The sequence below is a fragment of the Hemiscyllium ocellatum genome, chromosome 2 (assembly GCF_020745735.1).
Source record: "Hemiscyllium ocellatum isolate sHemOce1 chromosome 2, sHemOce1.pat.X.cur, whole genome shotgun sequence".
Classification (NCBI taxonomy): Eukaryota; Metazoa; Chordata; class Chondrichthyes; order Orectolobiformes; family Hemiscylliidae; genus Hemiscyllium; species Hemiscyllium ocellatum.
Window position 1 is genome coordinate 22,226,550 of NC_083402.1, and position 22,668 is coordinate 22,249,217.

The 22,668-nt window shown below is 46.1% G+C and overlaps 1 protein-coding gene across 3 annotated transcripts in view; it reads left to right on the forward strand.

Moving 5' to 3' along the window:
• Positions 1–1,490: 1,490 nt before the first annotated feature.
• neil3 (nei-like DNA glycosylase 3) overlaps positions 1,491–22,668 on the forward strand; it is a 54,212-nt gene continuing 33,034 nt past the window's right edge. Inside the window, exons 1-4 of one of the 3 annotated variants that reach the window (XM_060843127.1) lie at positions 1,491–1,651; positions 7,680–7,804; positions 10,033–10,167; positions 22,033–22,246. In XM_060843127.1, the coding sequence (XP_060699110.1) occupies positions 1,559–1,651; positions 7,680–7,804; positions 10,033–10,167; positions 22,033–22,246 (567 nt within the window). In that variant the 5' untranslated portion in view covers positions 1,491–1,558. The remainder of the gene's footprint in view (positions 1,652–7,679; positions 7,805–10,032; positions 10,168–22,032; positions 22,247–22,668) is intronic. The other 2 variants (XM_060843135.1, XM_060843141.1) reach the window with 2 other exon arrangements.

The following is a 22,668-nucleotide window of genomic DNA, read 5'->3' on the forward strand; positions in this document are numbered from 1 at the left end:
AGAAACCCTAGTTTCAGGGATATGACTTCAACATGAGGGATTTTTTATTAATTTATGGGGGCTTGCCACCAGTTGTTGCCCATTCCAATGGCCTTTTGCTGGCTCATTTTATGAATCAGTTAAGATTCAATCACATTGTGTGGGTCTGAAGTCATATATAGGGCAAACCGAGTAAGAACAGCAGATTAGACTTTTTAAAAGGCATTTGATGGGGACTTACATTATTCATCACAATGATCACCATGAGACAGTTTTGTTTTAAGTTGAGAGTATGGTGCCGGAAGAGCACAATAGGTCAGGCAGCATCCGAGGCGGAGAGTCAACATTTTGGACATAAGCCCTTCATCAGGAATGAAACTTGTGGGCCAGGGAGGCTGAGAGATAAATGGGAGGGCTTGGGGTTCAGGGGAAGCGAGCTAAGAATGCATTAGGTGGGGGAGAAGGTGATAAGTAGGAGAGGAGGGTGGAGCAGATAGATGGGAAGGGCGATGGACAGGTCAAGAGGGTGGAGCTGAGTTGGAAGGTGAGGACTGGGAATAATGTGGGGGAGGAATCAGGTTTTTGTGGAATTCAAATTTCAGTATCTGCCATTGTGGGGTTCAAACCCACGCCTGTATGCCAAGGACACTGGAATGCTATTCCAGTGACTTCATCATTACGCCACTGCTGGAGCTAGATGCTTCTGACATCCTGCAAATAATAACTACTGGACATGCTTAAAATCCTTTCTGCAGGTTTCCTGTTCCAGTCAGGCTGCTTAGAGACAAAAAGAAATTGCAGATGCTGGAGTCATGAAGAAGGGTTACACCAAAAACATCAACTTCTCCATCTCCTGATGGTGCCTGGCTTGCTGTGTACTCCCAGCCTCCTGCCACTCCTGAGTGAGAATGCCTATGCCACATGTAAGATGCAGACAGAGTAAGGGGGTAGGTGGGGGTTTTATGTAAGGTGGGCTGATATCAATATTGTTGTGGGGCAGAAAGGTAGAGATAAGATGGGGACAGGGCAGGATGTGAAGGCAGAGGCAGATCAGATAGGGGCTGAAAACTGATATGACCTCAAAGGGACACTTCACATCCAGGACCAAAAACAGCAATTTGAGTTTCTCTTTCAGGTTTGCAACACCCGCAGTTCTTTGTTTCATTGAAGTAGTATAAATACTCTTTTCTAATGGACTCAGCCCTTATCAGCTTCATTGACCTGCAGGAATAGGTCCACAATACAATCAATGTCACCCACACTGTACTTGCGCAGACGCAGTTCCACCCCACGTTTGATTATTTAGGCGGGTTTTTCACTGCGCATGCCCAAATGCTGGCGACGGGGCAAATGTTGAGCAGAAGCGCATGCTCTGTACCGGCAGTGGTGCTCATGGGAATCGCTGAAACGCATGCCCCGTCCCAAATCCGTGGAAGTTCTTTCACTGAGGCGCATGCTCTGTGCCGGCCGCTGTGCGCTGGGCGCATGCTCCATGCCGGCTGCCCGTTTGAACTGGTTTTGGCGGGTTCCTTCACTCTGTGTCGTTGCTGGTTCCTGTTGTTCGCTGACCTCATTGGACATGGTGGAAGGCCCAGGTTGTACCCTAAATGGAGAGAAGATCAGGAGCCGGGTGAAGCAAGGGCAGCGAGTAGTGGAGCTGAGAGGGAGCCTGGTGAGTGGTAGGAATGGAGTATATCACAATAAACTCTGTCAATATAAAGTAACTATCAGTGTAAGGGTGGTGTGGACAGTGCCTGTCGGTGTAGGGGGCGGTGTGGACAGGGACTGTCGGTGTAGGGGGCGGTGTGGACAGGGACTGTCAGTGTAGGGGGCGGTGTGGACAGGGACTATCAGTGTAGGGGGCGGTGTGGACAGGGACTGTCAGTGTAGGGGGCGGTGTGGACAGTGCCTGTCAGTGTAGGGGGCGGTGTGGACAGGGACTATCAGTGTAGGGGGCGGTGTGGACAGGGACTGTCAGTGTAGGGGGCGGTGTGGACAGGGACTGTCGGTGTAGGGGGCGGTGTGGACAGGGACTGTCAGTGTAGGGGGCGGTGTGGACAGGGACTATCAGTGTAGGGGGCGGTGTGGACAGGGACTGTCAGTGTAGGGGGCGGTGTGGACAGGGACTGTCGGTGTAGGGGGCGGTGTGGACAGGGACTGTCGGTGTAGGGGGCGGTGTGGACAGGGACTATCAGTGTAGGGGGCGGTGTGGACAGGGACTATCGGTGTAGGGGGCGGTGTGGACAGGGACTATCGGTGTAGGGGGCGGTGTGGACAGGGACTGTCAGTGTAGGGGGCGGTGTGGACAGGGACTGTCGGTGTAGGGGGCGGTGTGGACAGTGCCTGTCAGTGTAGGGGACGGTGTGGACAGGGACTATCAGTGTAGGGGGCGGTGTGGACAGGGCCTGTCAGTGTAGGGGGCGGTGTGGACAGGGACTATCAGTGTAGGGGGCGGTGTGGACAGGGCCTGTCAGTGTAGGGGGCGGTGTGGACAGGGCCTGTCAGTGTAGGGGGCGGTGTGGACAGTGACTGTCAGTGTAGGGGGCGGTGTGGGCAGTGCCTGTCAGTGTAGGGGGCGGTGTGGACAGGGACTATCAGTGTAGGGGGCGGTGTGGACAGGGACTGTCAGTGTAGGGGGCGGTGTGGACAGGGACTATCAGTGTAGGGGGCGGTGTGGACAGGGCCTGTCAGTGTAGGGGGCGGTGTGGACAGGGCCTGTCAGTGTAGGGGGCGGTGTGGACAGTGACTGTCAGTGTAGGGGGCGGTGTGGGCAGTGCCTGTCAGTGTAGGGGGCGGTGTGGACAGGGACTATCAGTGTAGGGGGCGGTGTGGACAGGGACTGTCGGTGTAGGGGGCGGTGTGGACAGGGACTGTCGGTGTAGGGGGCGGTGTGGACAGTGCCTGTCGGTGTAGGGGGCGGTGTGGACAGTGCCTGTCAGTGTAGGGGGCGGTGTGGACAGTGCCTGTCGGTGTAGGGGGCGGTGTGGACAGTGACTGTCGGTGTAGGGGGCGGTGTGGACAGGGACTGTCAGTGTAGGGGGCGGTGTGGACAGGGACTGTCAGTGTAGGGGGCGGTGTGGACAGTGCCTGTCAGTGTAGGGGGCGGTGTGGACAGTGCCTGTCGGTGTAGGGGGCGGTGTGGACAGTGCCTGTCGGTGTAGGGGGCGGTGTGGACAGTGCCTGTCGGTGTAGGGGGCGGTGTGGACAGTGCCTGTCGGTGTAGGGGGCGGTGTGGACAGTGCCTGTCGGTGTAGGGGGCGGTGTGGACAGTGCCTGTCGGTGTAGGGGGCGGTGTGGACAGTGCCTGTCGGTGTAGGGGGCGGTGTGGACAGTGCCTGTCGGTGTAGGGGGCGGTGTGGACAGTGCCTGTCGGTGTAGGGGGCGGTGTGGACAGTGCCTGTCGGTGTAGGGGGCGGTGTGGACAGTGCCTGTCAGTGTAGGGGGCGGTGTGGACAGGGACTGTCGGTGTAGGGGGCGGTGTGGACAGTGCCTGTCAGTGTAGGGGACGGTGTGGACAGGGACTATCAGTGTAGGGGGCGGTGTGGACAGGGCCTGTCAGTGTAGGGGGCGGTGTGGACAGGGACTATCAGTGTAGGGGGCGGTGTGGACAGGGCCTGTCAGTGTAGGGGGCGGTGTGGACAGGGCCTGTCAGTGTAGGGGGCGGTGTGGACAGTGACTGTCAGTGTAGGGGGCGGTGTGGGCAGTGCCTGTCAGTGTAGGGGGCGGTGTGGACAGGGACTATCAGTGTAGGGGGCGGTGTGGACAGGGCCTGTCAGTGTAGGGGGCGGTGTGGACAGGGCCTGTCAGTGTAGGGGGCGGTGTGGACAGTGACTGTCAGTGTAGGGGGCGGTGTGGGCAGTGCCTGTCAGTGTAGGGGGCGGTGTGGACAGGGACTATCAGTGTAGGGGGCGGTGTGGACAGGGACTGTCGGTGTAGGGGGCGGTGTGGACAGGGACTGTCGGTGTAGGGGGCGGTGTGGACAGTGCCTGTCGGTGTAGGGGGCGGTGTGGACAGTGCCTGTCAGTGTAGGGGGCGGTGTGGACAGTGCCTGTCGGTGTAGGGGGCGGTGTGGACAGTGACTGTCAGTGTAGGGGGCGGTGTGGACAGGGACTGTCAGTGTAGGGGGCGGTGTGGACAGTGCCTGTCAGTGTAGGGGGCGGTGTGGACAGTGCCTGTCGGTGTAGGGGGCGGTGTGGACAGTGCCTGTCGGTGTAGGGGGCGGTGTGGACAGTGCCTGTCGGTGTAGGGGGCGGTGTGGACAGTGCCTGTCAGTGTAGGGGGCGGTGTGGACAGTGCCTGTCGGTGTAGGGGGCGGTGTGGACAGTGCCTGTCGGTGTAGGGGGCGGTGTGGACAGTGCCTGTCAGTGTAGGGGGCGGTGTGGACAGTGCCTGTCGGTGTAGGGGGCGGTGTGGACAGGGACTGTCGGTGTAGGGGGCGGTGTGGACAGGGACTGTCAGTGTAGGGGGCGGTGTGGACAGTGCCTGTCGGTGTAGGGGGCGGTGTGGACAGTGCCTGTCGGTGTAGGGGGCGGTGTGGACAGTGCCTGTCGGTGTAGGGGGCGGTGTGGACAGGGACTGTCGGTGTAGGGGGCGGTGTGGACAGTGCCTGTCGGTGTAGTGGGCGGTGTGGACAGTGCCTGTCGGTGTAGTGGGCGGTGTGGACAGTGCCTGTCGGTGTAGGGGGCGGTGTGGACAGGGACTGTCAGTGTAGGGGGCGGTGTGGACAGGGACTGTCAGTGTAGGGGGCGGTGTGGGCAGTGCCTGTCAGTGTAGGGGGCGGTGTGGACAGTGCCTGTCAGTGTAGGGGGCGGTGTGGGCAGTGCCTGTCAGTGTAGGGGGCGGTGTGGACAGTGCCTGTCAGTGTAGGGGGCGGTGTGGACAGTGACTGTCGGTGTAAGGGGCGGTGTGGACAGTGCCTGTCGGTGTAGGGGGCGGTGTGGACAGTGCCTGTCGGTGTAGGGGGCGGTGTGGACAGTGCCTGTCGGTGTAGGGGGCGGTGTGGACAGTGCCTGTCGGTGTAGGGGGCGGTGTGGACAGTGCCTGTCGGTGTAGGGGGCGGTGTGGACAGGGACTGTCAGTGTAGGGGGCGGTGTGGACAGGGACTGTCAGTGTAGGGGGCGGTGTGGGCAGTGCCTGTCAGTGTAGGGGGCGGTGTGGACAGTGCCTGTCAGTGTAGGGGGCGGTGTGGGCAGTGCCTGTCAGTGTAGGGGGCGGTGTGGACAGGGACTGTCAGTGTAGGGGGCGGTGTGGACAGTGCCTGTCAGTGTAGGGGGCGGTGTGGACAGTGCCTGTCAGTGTAGGGGGCGGTGTGGGCAGTGCCTGTCAGTGTAGGGGGCGGTGTGGACAGTGACTGTCAGTGTAGGGGGCGGTGTGGACAGGGACTGTCAGTGTAGGGGGCGGTGTGGACAGTGCCTGTCGGTGTAGGGGGCGGTGTGGACAGTGCCTGTCGGTGGAGGGGGCGGTGTGGACAGTGCCTGTCGGTGTAGGGGGCGGTGTGGACAGTGCCTGTCGGTGTAGGGGGCGGTGTGGACAGGGCCTGTCGGTGTAGGGGGCGGTGTGGACAGTGCCTGTCGGTGTAGGGGGCGGTGTGGACAGGGACTGTCGGTGTAGGGGGCGGTGTGGACAGGGACTGTCGGTGTAGGGGGCGGTGTGGACAGGGACTGTCAGTGTAGGGGGCGGTGTGGACAGTGCCTGTCAGTGTAGGGGGCGGTGTGGGCAGTGCCTGTCAGTGTAGGGGGCGGTGTGGACAGTGCCTGTCGGTGTAGGGGGCGGTGTGGACAGTGCCTGTCGGTGTAGGGGGCGGTGTGGACAGGGACTGTCGGTGTAGGGGGCGGTGTGGACAGGGACTGTCGGTGTAGGGGGCGGTGTGGGCAGTGCCTGTCGGTGTAGGGGGCGGTGTGGGCAGTGCCTGTCGGTGTAGGGGGCGGTGTGGGCAGTGCCTGTCGGTGTAGGGGGCGGTGTGGGCAGTGCCTGTCGGTGTAGGGGGCGGTGTGGGCAGGGACTGTCGGTGTAGGGGGCGGTGTGGGCAGGGACTGTCGGTGTAGGGGGCGGTGTGGGCAGGGACTGTCGGTGTTGGGGCAGTATAGGAATATCTGGATGTCTGGAATAACAGTCCGATGATGATACCACTCGGCCAACACGTCTTCTCAATAAAGGGCAGGTATGGAAAGTGTCTGGCAAAATAGCAGCAGTACATGCAGTGACTGTCAATACAGGGATGGTGTCTATATTGACCGTCACTGTCCATGCGGTGGACTGTCATCAGTGACAGTCAGTAAAGGTTCTTGGAGCTGCATTTGTCCAGGCGCGTTGGGCATATTCCATCACATTTCAAACTTGTGCTTTTTAGATCATTCACTTCCCTGCATGAGTTCAGCTCCAACAATATGATAAGCTCACCACTATTCTGGACAAAGCACCCCCTTTGATTGACTCCCCATTCACCACCTTCTACGTTCCTTTCCTTTACCACTGTGCGTTCCACCCGCAAGATATATTGCGGCCCAAAATCTCCCCCAACAGCACCTTCCAACTTGTGATCTGTAACACTGAGAAGGACAAGGACAACAGTTGCATGGAATCTGACCCGTAAATTCCCCTCCAAGCTACTTACCATCCTGATTTCGAACAGTAGTGCTGTTCTTTCAGTGACACCGGATCAGAAAAACTATAAGGACATGGCCCAAGAGCTGGAAATTGGGATTAGTGTGGTTAGATCTTTGTTGTGACCGGTGCAGATGCAATGAGTTGAATGGCCACCTGAGCTGCAAATGTTTAGCAGTCCATGTCTGTGGATTTCAAGAAGACACCAGCATCTTTTGAAGGGCTTTTGGGGATGTACAGTAAATGGTGGCTTAGTCAGCTCTGCCCATATCCAGGAATAGGCATATAAAAACAATTAAAATCGGGCTGTTCTGCATTCATGTCAGCAAAATAACTCACGAAAGTCAAGAGAAATCTGCTACTTCCCCTAAAAACCTGTTGAGGATGAGTAAAATCAAAAGCACCGAGACCATAAGAAATGGAAATAGGAGTAGGCCATTTGGTCCCTTGAGCCTGCTTTGTCATTCAATAGGATCATGACTGATCTAAGGTTTCTCATATCCACTTTCATATGTTTTCCCCATAACCCTTGATTCCCTGACTAATGAAGAATCTATCTATCTCAGCCTTAAATATATATGAGAACTCTGCCTTCCACAGCTCTCAGTAGCAGTATTTCAGAAGACTTTCAGCCTGCCAAGAGAAGAAATACTCCCTCATCTCAGTCTTAAATTTACACCACTTTATTCTAAGACTATGTCCTGTTCTAAACTGAGATTTGTATATTTTTGTTTAGCAAAGGGACTCAAAGGTACAAGTCAAGGAGTTAAGGTACAAGTAAACCATGAACAGGCTTGAAGGGCTGAATGGCCTCCCATAGTTCCTGTACTCTTAACATTTTCTTCTGACTTCTAATTATAGTTGAGATATCATTGAAAAATGCTGAAGATATACGACTTTAAAATGAGGATAGAGTAAAGTTGCTTAATTTAAATGATTGAACTCTTTAAGCACATAAAAATGTAAATGCCCTAGTTATGTTCTGCTTCAGAACTGCAAATGAGCGAGAGAGGTTAAAAGTTTATGTTTCAGATCAATGATCTTTTATTGGAACTGAAAAATAAACTTGGAGATTTACCTTTTTATTCTTTCTCCAGATCACTCAAATTAATGGATCTGTTTCTTGTCAGAATGGAATCCTACTCCTCAAAGGAAAGGTTTACACTGATGTGAAGACATTGGGCAAGGAACTTTTCATTTTCTTTGGCCTAACTACGCTAAGGTAGTCTGTCTCTTTTTTAACTGAATAAAGTACACCCTTGTTGAAAGACTCTGTTTATTGTAACAATCCTGCAAAAATGTTGGACACTGAAATGTAAGATTCAAGTTCAATTTTTCCATGGCTGAATTCAATGATAATGTCTCCACTGAGTCCCCTGAAAAGAACAAGTATTGACTGAGAGTTCTGACCTGGGTTGTTGCTCTTAATCACCACCTATGTTGGAGTAATTATAAATATGCACGCAAGAATTTCAAAATAAGTAGTACTTATGAAGTGCTGAGGGTTATCTTAGTGAGCTGCAGATTTTTAAAATATTTATAAATATTGCTGCAATGTATCGAATTGCATGGTTTAATTACTTAGTCATTGGGAATTGTAATTTAACAAAAATGTATCCGTAATATATTTGCTCAATGTATCAATATCATAGAGATCAAATAGTTAGTATAGTCTCTTTCTTATTGCTTTGTGGAATGTATTTATTGCTGAATCAAATTAATTGCAGTGTTTTATTTATAATGTATTGAGCCAGTAAGAACAGTTCTTGTATCATTGAAAAAAAATTGGGAAAACCATTTTTTGAAGCTTCAGTGACAACTTCAAAAATCATACAGTAGAACTGCTGTGGATAAATGATATCTGGAATGTGTTTGCATGTCAGTATTTTGGCTTGTATTGAGAATAGAACTCGACTGTTTGTGAACAAAACACTGAACTCCAACTTAAACAATGCCAATTCCAACATTTACATGATCTTTATATCTGACTTGTTCCACTAGACCTTGATAATCTTTTTTTTTATTCATTCAGGGGATAAGGGAATTGCTGGCTAGGCAGCATTTATTGCTCATCTCTAATTGCCCAGAAGGCAGTTAAGAGTCAGCGGCATTGTTGTGGGTCTGTAGTTACATATAGATCAGACAAGGTGAGGATAGCGGTTTCCTTCCCTAAAGGACATTAGTGAACCACATGGGTTTTTCCAACAATTGGCAATGGATTCATTAATTCCAGATTTTTATTGCATTAAAATTCCATCATCTGCTGTGGGGGGGATTCGAACCTGCTCCCCAGAACATTACCTGGGTCTCTGAATTATCAGTCCTGTGCTATTACCAAAAGGCTATCACCTCTCCTAAATTACAGCCCTAAGATATCTTAAGAGTCTTGGTGTATTACTTGCCCATTTATTTCCTTCATTCTCACTATCCAAGGCCCCAGACATACCTTTCAGGTGAAGCAGCGATTTATCTGCACATTATTCAATCTAGTTGACTGTATTTGCTGTTCACAAATGGCCTCCTCTATATTGGGGAGACAAAATGCAGACTGGGTGATTGCTTTGCAGAACATCTACGGTCTGTCCATAGATATGATCTCAAACTTCCAGTTTCCTGCCACTTCGAAACACCAGTGTTCCTACATTTCTGTCACAGTGCTGCTGTAGTGTTCCAGTTACTCTCAGCGAAAGCTTGAAGAACACATTCTCATTTCCTTGTAGACTCTAGAACTCAACACAGTGTTCAATCACTTTAAAGAATAATTCTTCTTTTTATGTTTTTTTACCCACCCCCACACCCTGCCCCTGTCATGACATGATGCAGTGCAGCCAACCCATTCTTTCCTAATCTCAGTTGTCATTATCACTTATTCAGCCTCTCTTCTCATCAGGTCTACTGTCAAGAAACAACTACCACTCCTTGTGCCTCCCAACCTCTGATCTTTCATATCTTGCACGGTGTTTCTCGCAAACTATCGCCACAGCTCTTTGGCCCCCACACACAACACCCTGCCCACCAAACCTCTTTGTCAGCATGAGTACTGCCTTTTCCTATCTATTATCAGTTCTGATGGTGAGTCACCAGATTTGAAATGTTAACTCTGCACGCTTCTCATGGATGCTCCCAGACCTGCTAATATCTGCTTGCAATGTCTAATTTTGTCTCAGTTCTCTGGCTCTGCAGACTTGCAGACTAATTCGTATTTGAAAATTTTCATCAATTCAATGTTTATTTAAAAGTGAGTGTATCATTATTTTTAAAAAATATTTTCCTGAGTAATTTTTCATTAATGCAGACACCAGTAAATGAACATAGGTTAAGGATAACCAGAAGTTTTTGATTTGATTTTATCTTTCACTATGGAGAGTTTGTCGAGAGGGGCATTCAAGGAAAATTCTGGCATGCCCTTAGTTTGAAATAAGTAAAAATATCATTCATATGCCATTACAGGATACATTTTGGTATGCATGGTTCAGTGTGTATCAATTCATCTGGGAGAAGGCACAAGGATGGAGCTGCAGCAGTTTTAGAAATCCAGCTGACCAATGATTTGATTTCCTTCTTTGACTCCACAGTGGATGTCAGGTAAATATGTATAAACTTAATCTTTTTTTGTTTATTTTTTAGATATTCTTTCTAATTTTATTTATCAATTTATATGGTGTTTTAATCTCTGAAAGTAAATCACAAGTTTCTTATCAAAATATCTGAACTTTAGAACTGAATTTGATGGGTGGATGGTGAAAACATGATTACTGTTATGGTAGGATCTAGAATTAGGGGTCATAGATTAAAAATGCAGGGGCGCCCATTTAAAACAGAGTGGAGGAAACATATTTTCTCTGAGGGTTGAGTGTCTTTGCCTTTTGACAAAGGGGATTCCAATGCATGTAGAATGTTTAAGTACTTTTAAGGCAGAGATATATAGATTCTTTACACCAAGGGCTGAAAGATTATTGAATATATGTAACGTTCAGGTTAAATTCAGATCAGCCATGGTCTTATCAAATGGCAGAGCAGGCTCAAAGGGCCCAGTGGCCTACTTTTGTTTTTTGTTCATGTGTTTGTATAGTTGTGTGTTTTTGGTCCACACATTTATTTCCTATGCTATTTTGAAGTATGGGTTATCAAGCCACTACGTATGAAAAATGTCCACAATTTTATTATCATATTGTTGTCTGTGCACTGTTAATAGTTTTAAGTACTTGCCGTGTCAACTGTGAGTTTTCTCTGTTGTAGATGTATTCTCATGTCAGGCAGTACCCCAGTGAATCTGTGCTGCATCCTCTTCACTTTCTGAATGTTCTATAATAAAGATCCATTAACTCATAGTGTAAAAGATTTTTATGGCACAGATTTGATCCTCATCAGTGAGTATAAAAGTTCCCGTAGCCACAACCAACAGTTATATACAAAAACCACTTTCTCCTAAAAACCACGTAAAGACTGCCACAAACATTACATAGGGCAAACTAGTAGAAAACTACCCATCAGGATACTTGAACACTAACTCGCCACCAAGACACATGATCAACTATCACTGGTGTCCATACACACAAAGAGGGACACCAGTTCGACTGGGACCATGTATCCATCCGAGGACAAACCAAACAGAGACATGCATGGGAATTCCTGGAAGCCTGGCACTCAAACCGGAACTCCATCAACAAACATGTAGAGTTAGAGCCCATATACATGAACCACGAAGAAACAAAACTGGAAGTGATATCATGCATGCCAGCGAACATAATAGCAAGAAGGGCAGAACACCAATGTTTTATCGGAGGCGCACTGATGATGTTACCTAGAATGGTGACAAAATGTCTGCGAACTAGCTCAGCGAACAATACAACCATCTAATCAACAACCTGAACTACAGATATTCTCCAGAACTTTTTTATGGTGTCTGTAGAGCAATCATATCCTTCCTATAATGTGGCGATCAGAATTGCTTACAGTTGTGGCTTAACTAACATCTTGTACAGTTCTATCATAACCTCACAGCTCTTGTATTCAGTGTCTTGACTAATAAAGGCAGGTATCCTATATGCCTTCTCAATCATCTTATCCATCTGACCTGTTGCCTTCAAGTATCTGTGGACACGTACACCAAGGTTCCTCTGATCCTCTAAACTACATAGGTTCTTATCACACATTGTGTGTACTGTCTTATTTTATTAGCCCTTCCAAAATAAATCATCTCTCACTTCCGTGGATTAAATTCTATTTGCCACTGTTCTGCGCATCTGACCATTTATATTGTCCTGTGTTCTTCCACGTTATTTACCACACAACCAATTTTCATTTCATTTGCAAACTTACTGATCAAACCCTCTACATTTCTGCCTGGATCATTTAATGTACGAAACAAAATTAATCTGTATCTCTTAAAACTTCTTCAATTGTATTCTAATTAGGATTTGATATAGATCCACAAATGTATCTTGTTTTTTATATTCTATATTACTTGCCTTAAAACTGGTGAACATTGGCTTTTGTTCCAACCTTATCACTTGTGGTGCTGCTTTTAACTACATGAGAATATGAACGCAAACGTTTTGCTCTTCTTCATCCAGCTTTTCAACCATAGTTATTTTTACTTTTTATAATATTTCCAGTCTCACATTTGAAATCCATCTGTCGTTTTTTTTTCAATCCATTTCACCATCTTGCCATTCTGCCTTTGCAGCTCTCGGTAGTTCTCCTGAGCAGAATAGATGGGTTTAGTAATATAGCACATAGCAGGAAGAGAACATGCAAAAAATGCAATGCCATGAGAATACAAAAAGCGGCATGCACTTGTGTAGAAAAGGAAACACAAAGTAGAGCTTAATTAATTTTGATCAAGAGGGCAGAAGGAGAACAGTTTGTGCAAAGGAAAATGGCAAGTATGATACACTCAGAATGAAATGGTAACATGCAAAGTATGTAATGAGAAAAAAATTGCACAACTGCAAACATATGTCCAGAAAAAATCAGGGGGAAAATGTAGTGCAAAACGTAAGCTCAATGTGACTTGAGATTTTGAAAAAAGTGAAATAACTGAAGTTAAAGGCAATTATGCCTTTGTTATTACATTTTGTAGAGTAAGATAAAAATATCTTAAATATGTCTATAAAATGAACTCTGGAATAGTGTAACCAGGGTAATTGAGTTGGTTCATTTAAATTGTTTGGCACAAAAAAGTGCATAATGAAAATATTTTTGAAAGAAAACCAAATTAGTAGGGACTGACTGCACAGTTACCACCTTTGCTGTTTGAATTCGTGTATCGCTGAACATCGAGTGCATCTGGGAAAATTAACAAACACTGAAATTCACAACTAATCTTGGAGGAACTGTTGGGTGAAGTTCACAGCACAGAACCAGATAAGTTAATTGTTGTTTTAAGTCTGTCCAAGAATAGGTTGCAGTAGTGGGTACAGTGGATTCTTTCTTGATTATATGTTTTTGGAGATAAGTCTCTTGATTAAATTTAAAATATAAGCCATAGCTATTAATTTAACCTGGGGTAGTGTTTGTAGAGGAATAAGATGGTGTTATTTTCTGGCTCTGTAGATTGTGAAGGAGCAAAAATGGCCTTTGCAGTGATATGTACTTCTCGTTAGATGTGGGAGGTTAAAGAGAGTTTGAGGGTTACTGCAGATTATATCTGCCATAAATGCTGTTGGATGCAAATCTTATCAGATCAAGTGGATCGGTTGGAGAGACAGATAGAAGCGATGAGGAATTTGCAACAGCAACAGTATGTGATGGATGGCAGTTATAGAAAGGGGGGAAAGTCTCAGATACAGTCACATAGATGGGTTAGCTCCAGGAAGGGTAAAAGAGGTAGGCAGCGAGAGCAGAAGTCTTTTGTGGACATACCCATTTCAAACAGGTATGCTGTTTTGGAAAATGTAGGGGATGATGGATTCTCAGGGGAATGTAGCACAAACAGACAAGTTTCTGGCATTGAGACTGGCTCTAATACAACGAGGGGTACGTTGGCTTCCAAGAGATCAATTGTGTTAGGGATTCTGTACTCAGAGGTATAGACAGACATTTTTGTGGCCAGCAGAGAAAAAGTAGAATGGTGTATTGTTTCCCTTAGGATATCTCGGAGAGGGTGCAGAATGTTCTCACTGGGGAGAGGGGCCAGCAGGAGGTCATTGTCCACATTGGAACCAACGACACTGGAAGGGAAAGGTTGAGACTCTGAAGGGAGATTATAGAGAGTTAGGTAGAAATTTAAAAAGGAGGTCCTCAAGGATAGTAACATCTGGATTACTCCCAGTGCTACGAGCTAATGAGGGCAAGAATAGGAGGATAGAGCAGATGAATGCATACCTCAGAGGCTGGTATATGGGAGAAGGATTCACATTTTTGGATCATTGGAATCTCTTTTGGGGTAGAAGTGACCTGTACAAGAAGGATGGATTGCACCTAAATTGGAAGGGGACTAATATACTGGCAGGGCAATTTGCTAGAAATTCTTGGGAGGATTTAAACTACTAATATGGGGGGGGAGGGGAGGTTTGGGAACCAGGGAGATAGTGAGGAAAGAGATCGATCTGACATGGGGACAGCTGAGAACAGAAGTGAGTCAAACAGTCAGGGCAAGCAGGGACAAGGTAGGACTAATAAATTAAACTGCATTTATTTCAATGCAAGGGGCCTATCAGGGAAGGCAGATGAACTCAGGGCATAGTTAGGAACATGAGACTGGGATATCATAGCAATTACAGAAACATGGCTCAGGGATGGGCAGGACTGGCAGCTTAATGTTCCAGGATACAAATGCTACAGGAAGGATAGAAAGGGAGGCAAAAGAGGAGGGAGTGACATTTTTGATAAGGGATAGCATTACAGCTGTGCTGAGGGAGGATATTCCTGGAAATACGTGCAGGGAAGTTATTTGGGTAGAACTGAGAAATAAGAAAGGGATGATCACCTTATTGGGATTGTATTATAGACACCCCACCCCAGTAGTCAGAGGGAAATTGAGAAACAAACTTGTAAGGAGATCTCAGCTATCTGTAAGAATAATAGGGTAGTTATGGTAGGGGATTTTAACTTTCCAAACATTGACTGGGACTGCCATAGTATTAAAGGTTTAGATGGAGAGGAATGTCTTAAGTGTGTACAAGACAATTTTTTGATTCAGTATGTGGATGTACCTACTAGAGAAGGTGCAAAACTTGACCTACTCTTGGGAAATAAGGCAGGGCAGGTGAGGTGTCAGTGGGGGAGCACTTTAGGGCCAGGAACCATAATTCTATTTGTCTTAAAATAGTGATAGAAAAGGACAGACCAGATCTAAAAGTTGAAGTTCTAAATTGGAGGAAGGCTAATTTTGACGGTATTAGGTAAGAACCTTCAAAAGCTGATTGGAGGCAGATGTTCGCACGTAAAGGGATGGCTGAAAAATGGGAAGACTTCAGAAATGAGATAACAAGAGTCCAGAGAAAGTACATTCCTGTCAGGGTGAAAGGGAAGGCAGGTAGGTATAGGGAATACTGGATGACTAAAGAAATTGAGGGTTTGGTTAAGAAAAAGAAGGACTAAAGGGTAACTAGGGCGGCACGGTGGCACAGTGGGCGGCACGGTGGCACAGTGGTTAGCACTGCTGCCTCACAGCGCCTGTAGTCCCGGGTTCGATTCCCGACTCAGGCGACTGACTGTGTGGAGTTTGCACGTTCTCCCCGTGTCTGCGTGGGTTTCCTCCGGGTGCTCCGGTTTCCTCCCACAGTCACAAAGATGTGCGGGTCAGGTGAATTGGTCAAGCTAAATTGCCCCTAGTGTTAGGTAAGGGGTAAATGTAGGGGTATGGGTGGGTTGCGCTTCGGCGGGTCGGTGTGGGCTTGTTGGGCCGAAGGGCCTGTTTCCACACTGTAAGTCTAATCTAAAAAAAAAAGAATAGGGCCCCTCAAAGATCAGCAAGGCGGTCTTTGTGTGGAGCCAGAGAAAATGGGGGAGATACTAAATGAATATTTTGCATCAGTATTTACTATGGAAAAGGATATGGAAGATATAGACTGCAGGGAAATAGATGGTGGCATCTTGCAAAATGTCTAGATTATAGAGGAGGAAGTGCTGGATATCTTGAAACGGTTAGAGGTGGATAAATCTCCAGGACCTGATCAGGTGTACCCGAGAACTCTGGGAAGCTAGAGAAGTGATTGCTAGGCCTCATGCTGAGATATTTGTATCATCGATAGTCACAGGTGAGGTGCCAGAAGACTGGAGGTTGGCAAATGTGGTGCCACTGTTTAAGAAGGGCGATAAAGACAAGCCAGGGAACTATAGACCAGTAAGCCTGACCTCGATAGTAGGCAAGTTGTTGGAGGGAATCCTGAGGGACAGGATGTACATGTATTTGGACAGTCAAGGACTGATTCGGGATAGTCAACATGGCTTTGTGCGTGGGAAATCACGTCTCACAAACTTGATTGAGTTTTTTTGAGGAAGTAACAAAGAAGATTGATGAAGGCAAACCAGTAGATGTGATCTTTATGGATTTCAGTAAGGCTTTCGACATGGGAGACTGATTAGCAAGGTTAGATCTCATGGAATACAGGGAGAACTATTCATTTGGATACAGAACTGGCTCAAAGGTAGAAGACAGTGGGTGGTGGTGGAGGGTTGTTTTTCAGACTGGAGGCCTGTGACCAATGGAGTGCCACAAGGATCGGTGCTGGGCCCTCTACTTTTTGTCATTTACATAAATGATTTTGATGCGAATATAAGAGGTACATTTAGTAAGTTTGCAGATGACACCAAAATTAGAGATGTAGTGGACAGCGAAGAGGGTTACCTCAGATTACAACAGGATCTGGACCAGATGGGCCAATGGGTTAAGAAGTGGCAGATGGAGTTTAATTCAGATAAATGCGAGGTGCTGTATTTTGGGAAAGCAAATTTTAGCAGGATTGACACAGTTAATGGTAAAGTCCTCAGGAGTGTTGCTGAACACAGAGACCTTGGAGTGCAGGTTCATAGCTCCTTGAAAGTGGAGTCGCAGGTAGATAGGATAGTGAAGAAGGTGTTTGGTATGCTTTCTTTTATTGGTCAGAGTATTGAGTACAGAAGTTGGGAGGTCATGTTGCGGCTGTACAGGACAGCTGTACAGTTAGGCCACTGTTGAAATATGGCATGCAGTTCTGGTCTCCTTCCTATCGGAAAGATGTTGTGAAACTTGAAAGGGTTCAGAAAAGACTTACAAGGATGTTGACGAGATTGAAGGATCTGAACAGGCTGGGGCTGTTTTCTCTGGAGCATTGGAGGCTGAGGGGTGACCTTCTCGAGGTTTACAAAATTATGAGGGGCATGGATAGGATAAATAGGCAAAATCTTTTCCCTGGGGGTCGAGGAGTCCTGAACTAGACGGCATAGGTTTAGGGTGAGAGGGGAAAGATATAAAAGAGACCTATGGGGCAACTTTTTCACGCATAGGGTGGTACGTGTATGGAATGAGCTGCCAGAGGAAGTGGTGGAGGCTGGTACAATTGCAATATTTAAGAGGCATTTGGATGGGTACATGAATAGGAGGGTTTGGAGAGAAGATAAAAATAATGATTGCAGATGCTGGAAACCAGATTCTGGATTAATGGTGCTGGAAGAGCACAGCAGTTCAGGCAGCATCCAAGGAGCAGTAAAATCGACCTTTCATCATAATAAAGACAGAGAGCCTGAAGGATGGAGAGGTAAGCTAGAGGAGGGTGGGGGTGGGGAGAAAGTAGCAGAGAGTACAATAGGTGAGTGGGGGAGAGGATGAAGGTGATAGGTCAGGGAGGAGGGTGGAGTGGATAGGTGGAAAAGAAGATAGGCAGGTAGGACAAGTCATGGGGACAGTACTGAGCTGGAAGTTTGGAACTAGGGTGAGGTGGGGGAAGGGGAAATGAGGAAACTGTTGAAGTCCATGTTTGGAGGGATATGGGCCGAGCACTGGCAGGTGGGACTAGATTGAGTTGGGATATCTGGTCGGCATAGACGGGTTGGACCGAAGGGTCTGTTTCCATGCTGTACATCTCTATGACTACTAAGAACAAATGCAAGCACAAATGAACCATCCTGAGAGGACAGAACTATTTTGCATTGCAATAAGATGCTTTACTGATGTTGCAATCCTGTCATATGACAGCATTTAAAACACCGAAGTTCTTTGTATTAGATAAAGATTTCATATGTTTGTATTTGATTTGATGCTTCTCATTATATCAGAACATCTCAAAGATTATACAGCCAATCAAGTACATTTGAGCCATTGTAGTGACATAATAAACATGGCAGCTAATTTAAATGCAGTAAAGTTCCACAATTGCAACATGATAAATAACCAGATAACCTAATATTTAGGTGTTGGTTCAGCAGTAAAATTGTAAGGTATGGGAGCCAAAGTAGGCCATTCAGATGAAGTGTTCTCTGCCATTCAAGGAGTTATGGCTGATCTGATAATTCTCAACTCCACTTTCCTGTCATTTCCCTGTAAACCGTGATTCCCTTAAAGATTAAAAGTCTATCTCTGTCTTGAATATATTTAACAATGGCCTCAGAGACACCCTATTATTTGCAGGTTGTCATTCTGAAAATGTCCTCTTATCCTAACGCTCTGTTTGCTATTGGGTCACTAATTCTCTACCTATGCGTTTTTTTAAAAAAAATTCTCATGGGTATAGATGTCGCTGGCCAGCTCTCTGCAGTAAAGAATTCGACAGATTTACCACTCTGAGGTGAAATTCCTCCAAATTTCTTTCTTAAATGCGTGATTCCCCTTCATCAAAGATTATGTCGCTTTGTTCTAGATTCTCCCACAAGGGGGAACAATCTCTCCACATCTACCCTGTCAAGCTTTTAAGAGCCATATTTGTTTCATTAAGGTTGTCTCTCCCACTTCTAAAATCCAATGTGTACAGGCCCAGCCTACTCAAACTCTCATTAAAAATATCCCTCCATATCTGGGATGGGTATAGCTTTAAAGACCAGTATAAATTTCCTTAGATTATGGACAAAAAACCTGATCACATTATTCTAGGTATGGTCTCACGAATGCCTTGTGTAATTACAGCAAGACCTCCCTATTTTTATACTCCATTTCCTTGAAAGTAAATGCCAACATTCCATTTGCCTTTCCTATTATCTGCTAGACTTAGGTGCTTGAACTTTAGTGATTCATGCACAAGGATACGCAAACCCCTCTGCAGACTTTTTTATTTAAATAATATTCACCTCCTCTCTACACCTTGCCAGGGCGTGTAACCTCTCATTTTCCTACATTTCATTCCACCTGTCAAGTTTTGACCATTCGTGTCACCTGACTTTGTCCCTCTGCAGACTCTTTGTGTCATGCTCACCACTTGCCTCCCCATCTATTTTTCTATTATCTGCAATCTTGGCGACTGTGCATTCACTTCCTTCATCCAATTCGTTAATATACATTGTAAATAATTGTGGCCTCAGTGGCACCCTATGATTTGAGGTTGCCATTCTGAAAATGTCGTCTTATCCTAACTCTCTGTTTGCTATTAGTTCACCAATTTTCTACCTATGCAGTTTTTTTGTAATTCTCAAATCATGTGGGTGTCACTGGCCAGCCCTCTGCAGCAAGGAATTCCACAGATTCACCACTCTCTATGAGAAGAAAGTCCTTCAAATATCTTTCTTAAATGGGTGATCCCTTATCTAAGATTATGCTGTCTTGTTTTAGATTCTCCCACAAGGGGAAACAATCTCTCAGCATTTACCCTGTCAAGCATTGAGTGCCCATCCTTAGCTGCCTTTAAGGAGGTGATAGTGAACTGTCTTCTTAGTAGTACAATAGTACATTTTAATATATGATACCCATTACCATGGGTCTTTATTAAGTAGCCTTAGAGAGATCTTAGCTCGGACATTTGGAAGAATTCTCCTTTTTTTTTCAAAATAAAGTTCTTCAATATTTTAACATCTCATCTAAAAGGTGGCCCTCTGTGTGTGCTGCCCTTCGTCAGTAATGCACTGGAATGTCAATCAAGATCTCATGATCAATGCTCTGGAATGATACACAATTTCTGACTAGAAGCACAACTGATGCCATTCTTCCATAGACTGTTGGGAATAGCATGAAATCTGCCCAGCTTAATTTTCAGAGAAGGTATCCCAATAAGTATGGTTGATTTATTTTGATAGTACATTCCTTGAAGGAAATAGTCCGAGCTGATCATTTCCTTCAATGCCATTTTCCTGTACTATCACTGCATTCCCCTGATGTTTTTAATGTGATAAAATCTATCAAGCATAGTTTCAGCATACCAAGGATGGAGCCTCCATCGTCCTTTGGGACACATCATTCTCAAGTTTCACCATCCTCTAAGTGAAGGAATTCCTCCTCATAGCAGTCCTTAATGAGCTATTCCCTATTCTGAGAATGTATCCCTTATTTCCAGAATCCTGGTTCCGGTCTGTTTGTTGTATGTTTGAAGGAGGCCATTTCTCATTCTTCTAGATTTCAGAAGATATTATTTCAGTTACTTAATCTTTTCTCAATTGGATTGTAATTCAGTCCCAGTAATTTCTATAGGTATGTGAAGAATAAAAGGATAACTAGAGTAGGACTAGGGCCAATCAAAGACAGAAGTGGGAAGTTGAGTGTCGACCCTTTGGAGATCTGAGAGGTGCTAAACAAACATTTCTCATCGATTTTCACTCAGGCAAAGGAGAATATTGTAGAGATGAAGAATGAGATGCAAGATATTAGACTAGAAATGTTAGATACAAAGAGGTGTTAGCAATTCTAGAAGGAGTGAAAGTAGACAAGTCCCCTAGGCCGGGTGGGATTTATCCAAGGATTCTCTAGGAAGCTAGGGAGGAGATAGCAGAGCCTTTGGCTTTGATATTTGAGTCATCATTGTCTACAGGTTTAGTACCAGAGGACTAAAGGATTGCAAATGTTGTGCCCTTGCTCAAGAAAGGCAGTAGAGATGATCCAGGTAATTATAGACCAGTGAGTCTTACTTCTGTTGTAGAAAAGTTTTGAAAAGGATGATAAGAGATAGGATTTATAATCATCTAGCAAGCAACAATTTGATTTCAAATAGTCAACATGGTTTCGTCAAGGGCAGGTCGTGTCTCACAAACCTCATTGAGTTTTTTGAGAAGGTGACCAAGAATGTAGATGAGGGTAGGGCAGTTGACGTGGTATACATGGACTTCAGTAAAGCCTTTGATAAGGTTCCACATGATACGCTGTTGGAGAAAATGCAAAGGCATGGGATTGAGGGTGATTTAGTACTTTGGATTAGAAACTGGCTTTCTGAAAGAAGGCAGCGAGTGGTGGCTGATGGAAAGTATTCAGCCTTGAGGCTGGCTACTAGTGGTGTGCCGCAAGGATCTGTTTTGGGACCACTGCTGTTTGTCATTCTTTATAAATGACGTTAGACGCAGGCAAATATGGATGGATTAGTAAATTTGTAGGTGACACTAAAGTCGGTGGAGTAATGGACAGTTTGGAAAAATATTTCAGGTTGCAGGGGGACTTGGATAAACTGCAGAATTGGGCTGAGAACTGGCAAGTGGAGATCAATGCAGCAAAATGTGAGGTGATGCACTTTTGGGAAGAATAACAGGAAGGCACAGTACTGGGTCAATGAAAGATTTTTGATAGTGTGGATGTGCAGAGAGATATTGGAGTCCATGTACATAGATCGCTGAAAGTTGCCACCCAGGTGGATAGTGCTGTTAAGAAGGCATAAGGTGTGCTAGATTTCATTGGTAGAGGGATTGAGTTCTTGAGCTGTAACATCATGCTGCAACTACACAAAACGCTAGTGTGGCCACACTTGGAATATTGTGTACAGTTCTGGTCGCCATATTTCGGGAAGGATGTGGAAGCATTGGAAGACTTGCAGAGAAGATTTACCAGGATGTTGCCTGGTCTGGAGGGAAGGTTTTATGAGGAGAGGCTGAGAGATTTAGGTCTGTTCTCAATGGGAAGAAGGAGGCTCAGAGGGGATTTGATACAGATATATTGATAGGATTAGTTAAGGTAGACAGTGAAAGTCTTTTTCCTCGGATGATGACGTCAGCTTGTACGAGGCGGCATAACAACAAATTGAGGGGTGATAGATTTAAGACAGATGTCAGAGGCAGGTTCTTTACGCAGAGAGTGGTACGGGGGGGCGTGGTGGAGGCTGGTACAATTGCAACATTTAAGAGGCAATTGGATGGGTATATGAATAGGAAGGGTTTGGAGGGATAAGGGCTGGGTGCTGGCAAGTGGGACTAGATTGGATTGGGATATCTGGTCGGCATGGGTGGGTTGGACCGAAGGGTCTGTTTCCATGCTGTACCACTCAATGACCTGTCAATGTAGTTAACTCAGTCGCATTAAGTTGATTTAAACAATCCTTGGATTAACACATGGATGATGATGGGATAATGTAGGGGGAAATTGTATGTAATTTTTAACACTGATTTTGTTTTCTCATCAATCAGGAATACATCTGAGTGCGAACAGAAATTAAAATTGTTGGAAGAACTGGATGTTTGTTCGGCTAGATTCAGTCATTCCCGAGCTGAGAATGAGTTGAAGCAACATGGTGCTCGCATGATCTGCGATGTGCTGTTGGACCAGACTGTGTTTCCTGGAGTGGGAAATATCATTAAAAATGAATCCATGTTTGATAGCAGCTTACATCCTGCTGTGAAGGTAGAAACCTTATTTAGCTGAGTCTATATGTGAGTGCCATTCATTGAAACTGATCAGCATTTTTAAAAAAATTAATTCACTGCTGTCACTAGCTGCGTCAGCATTTATTGCTGTGTCCTGAATTCCCTGGTTATTGTTCACACCTAGCTGCATTTGGTCATGGACTGTTCCAGTGCCTGAGAAGTCATGAATAGTGCTGAACGTTGTGCCATGATCAGTGGAGATGTCCACTTCTTACTTTACAATAGTAAGACAGTTATTAATGGAGTCGCTGAAGTTGGTTCTGCCTACATTGAGGGTCTCCTGCAAAGATGTGCTGGAGCTCAGATGGCTGACTTCTGACAATCATGCTCATTTTCTTTTGTGCCACTTATGACTTCAATCAATGGAGAGTTTTCTTCTGATATTATTAATTGCAATTT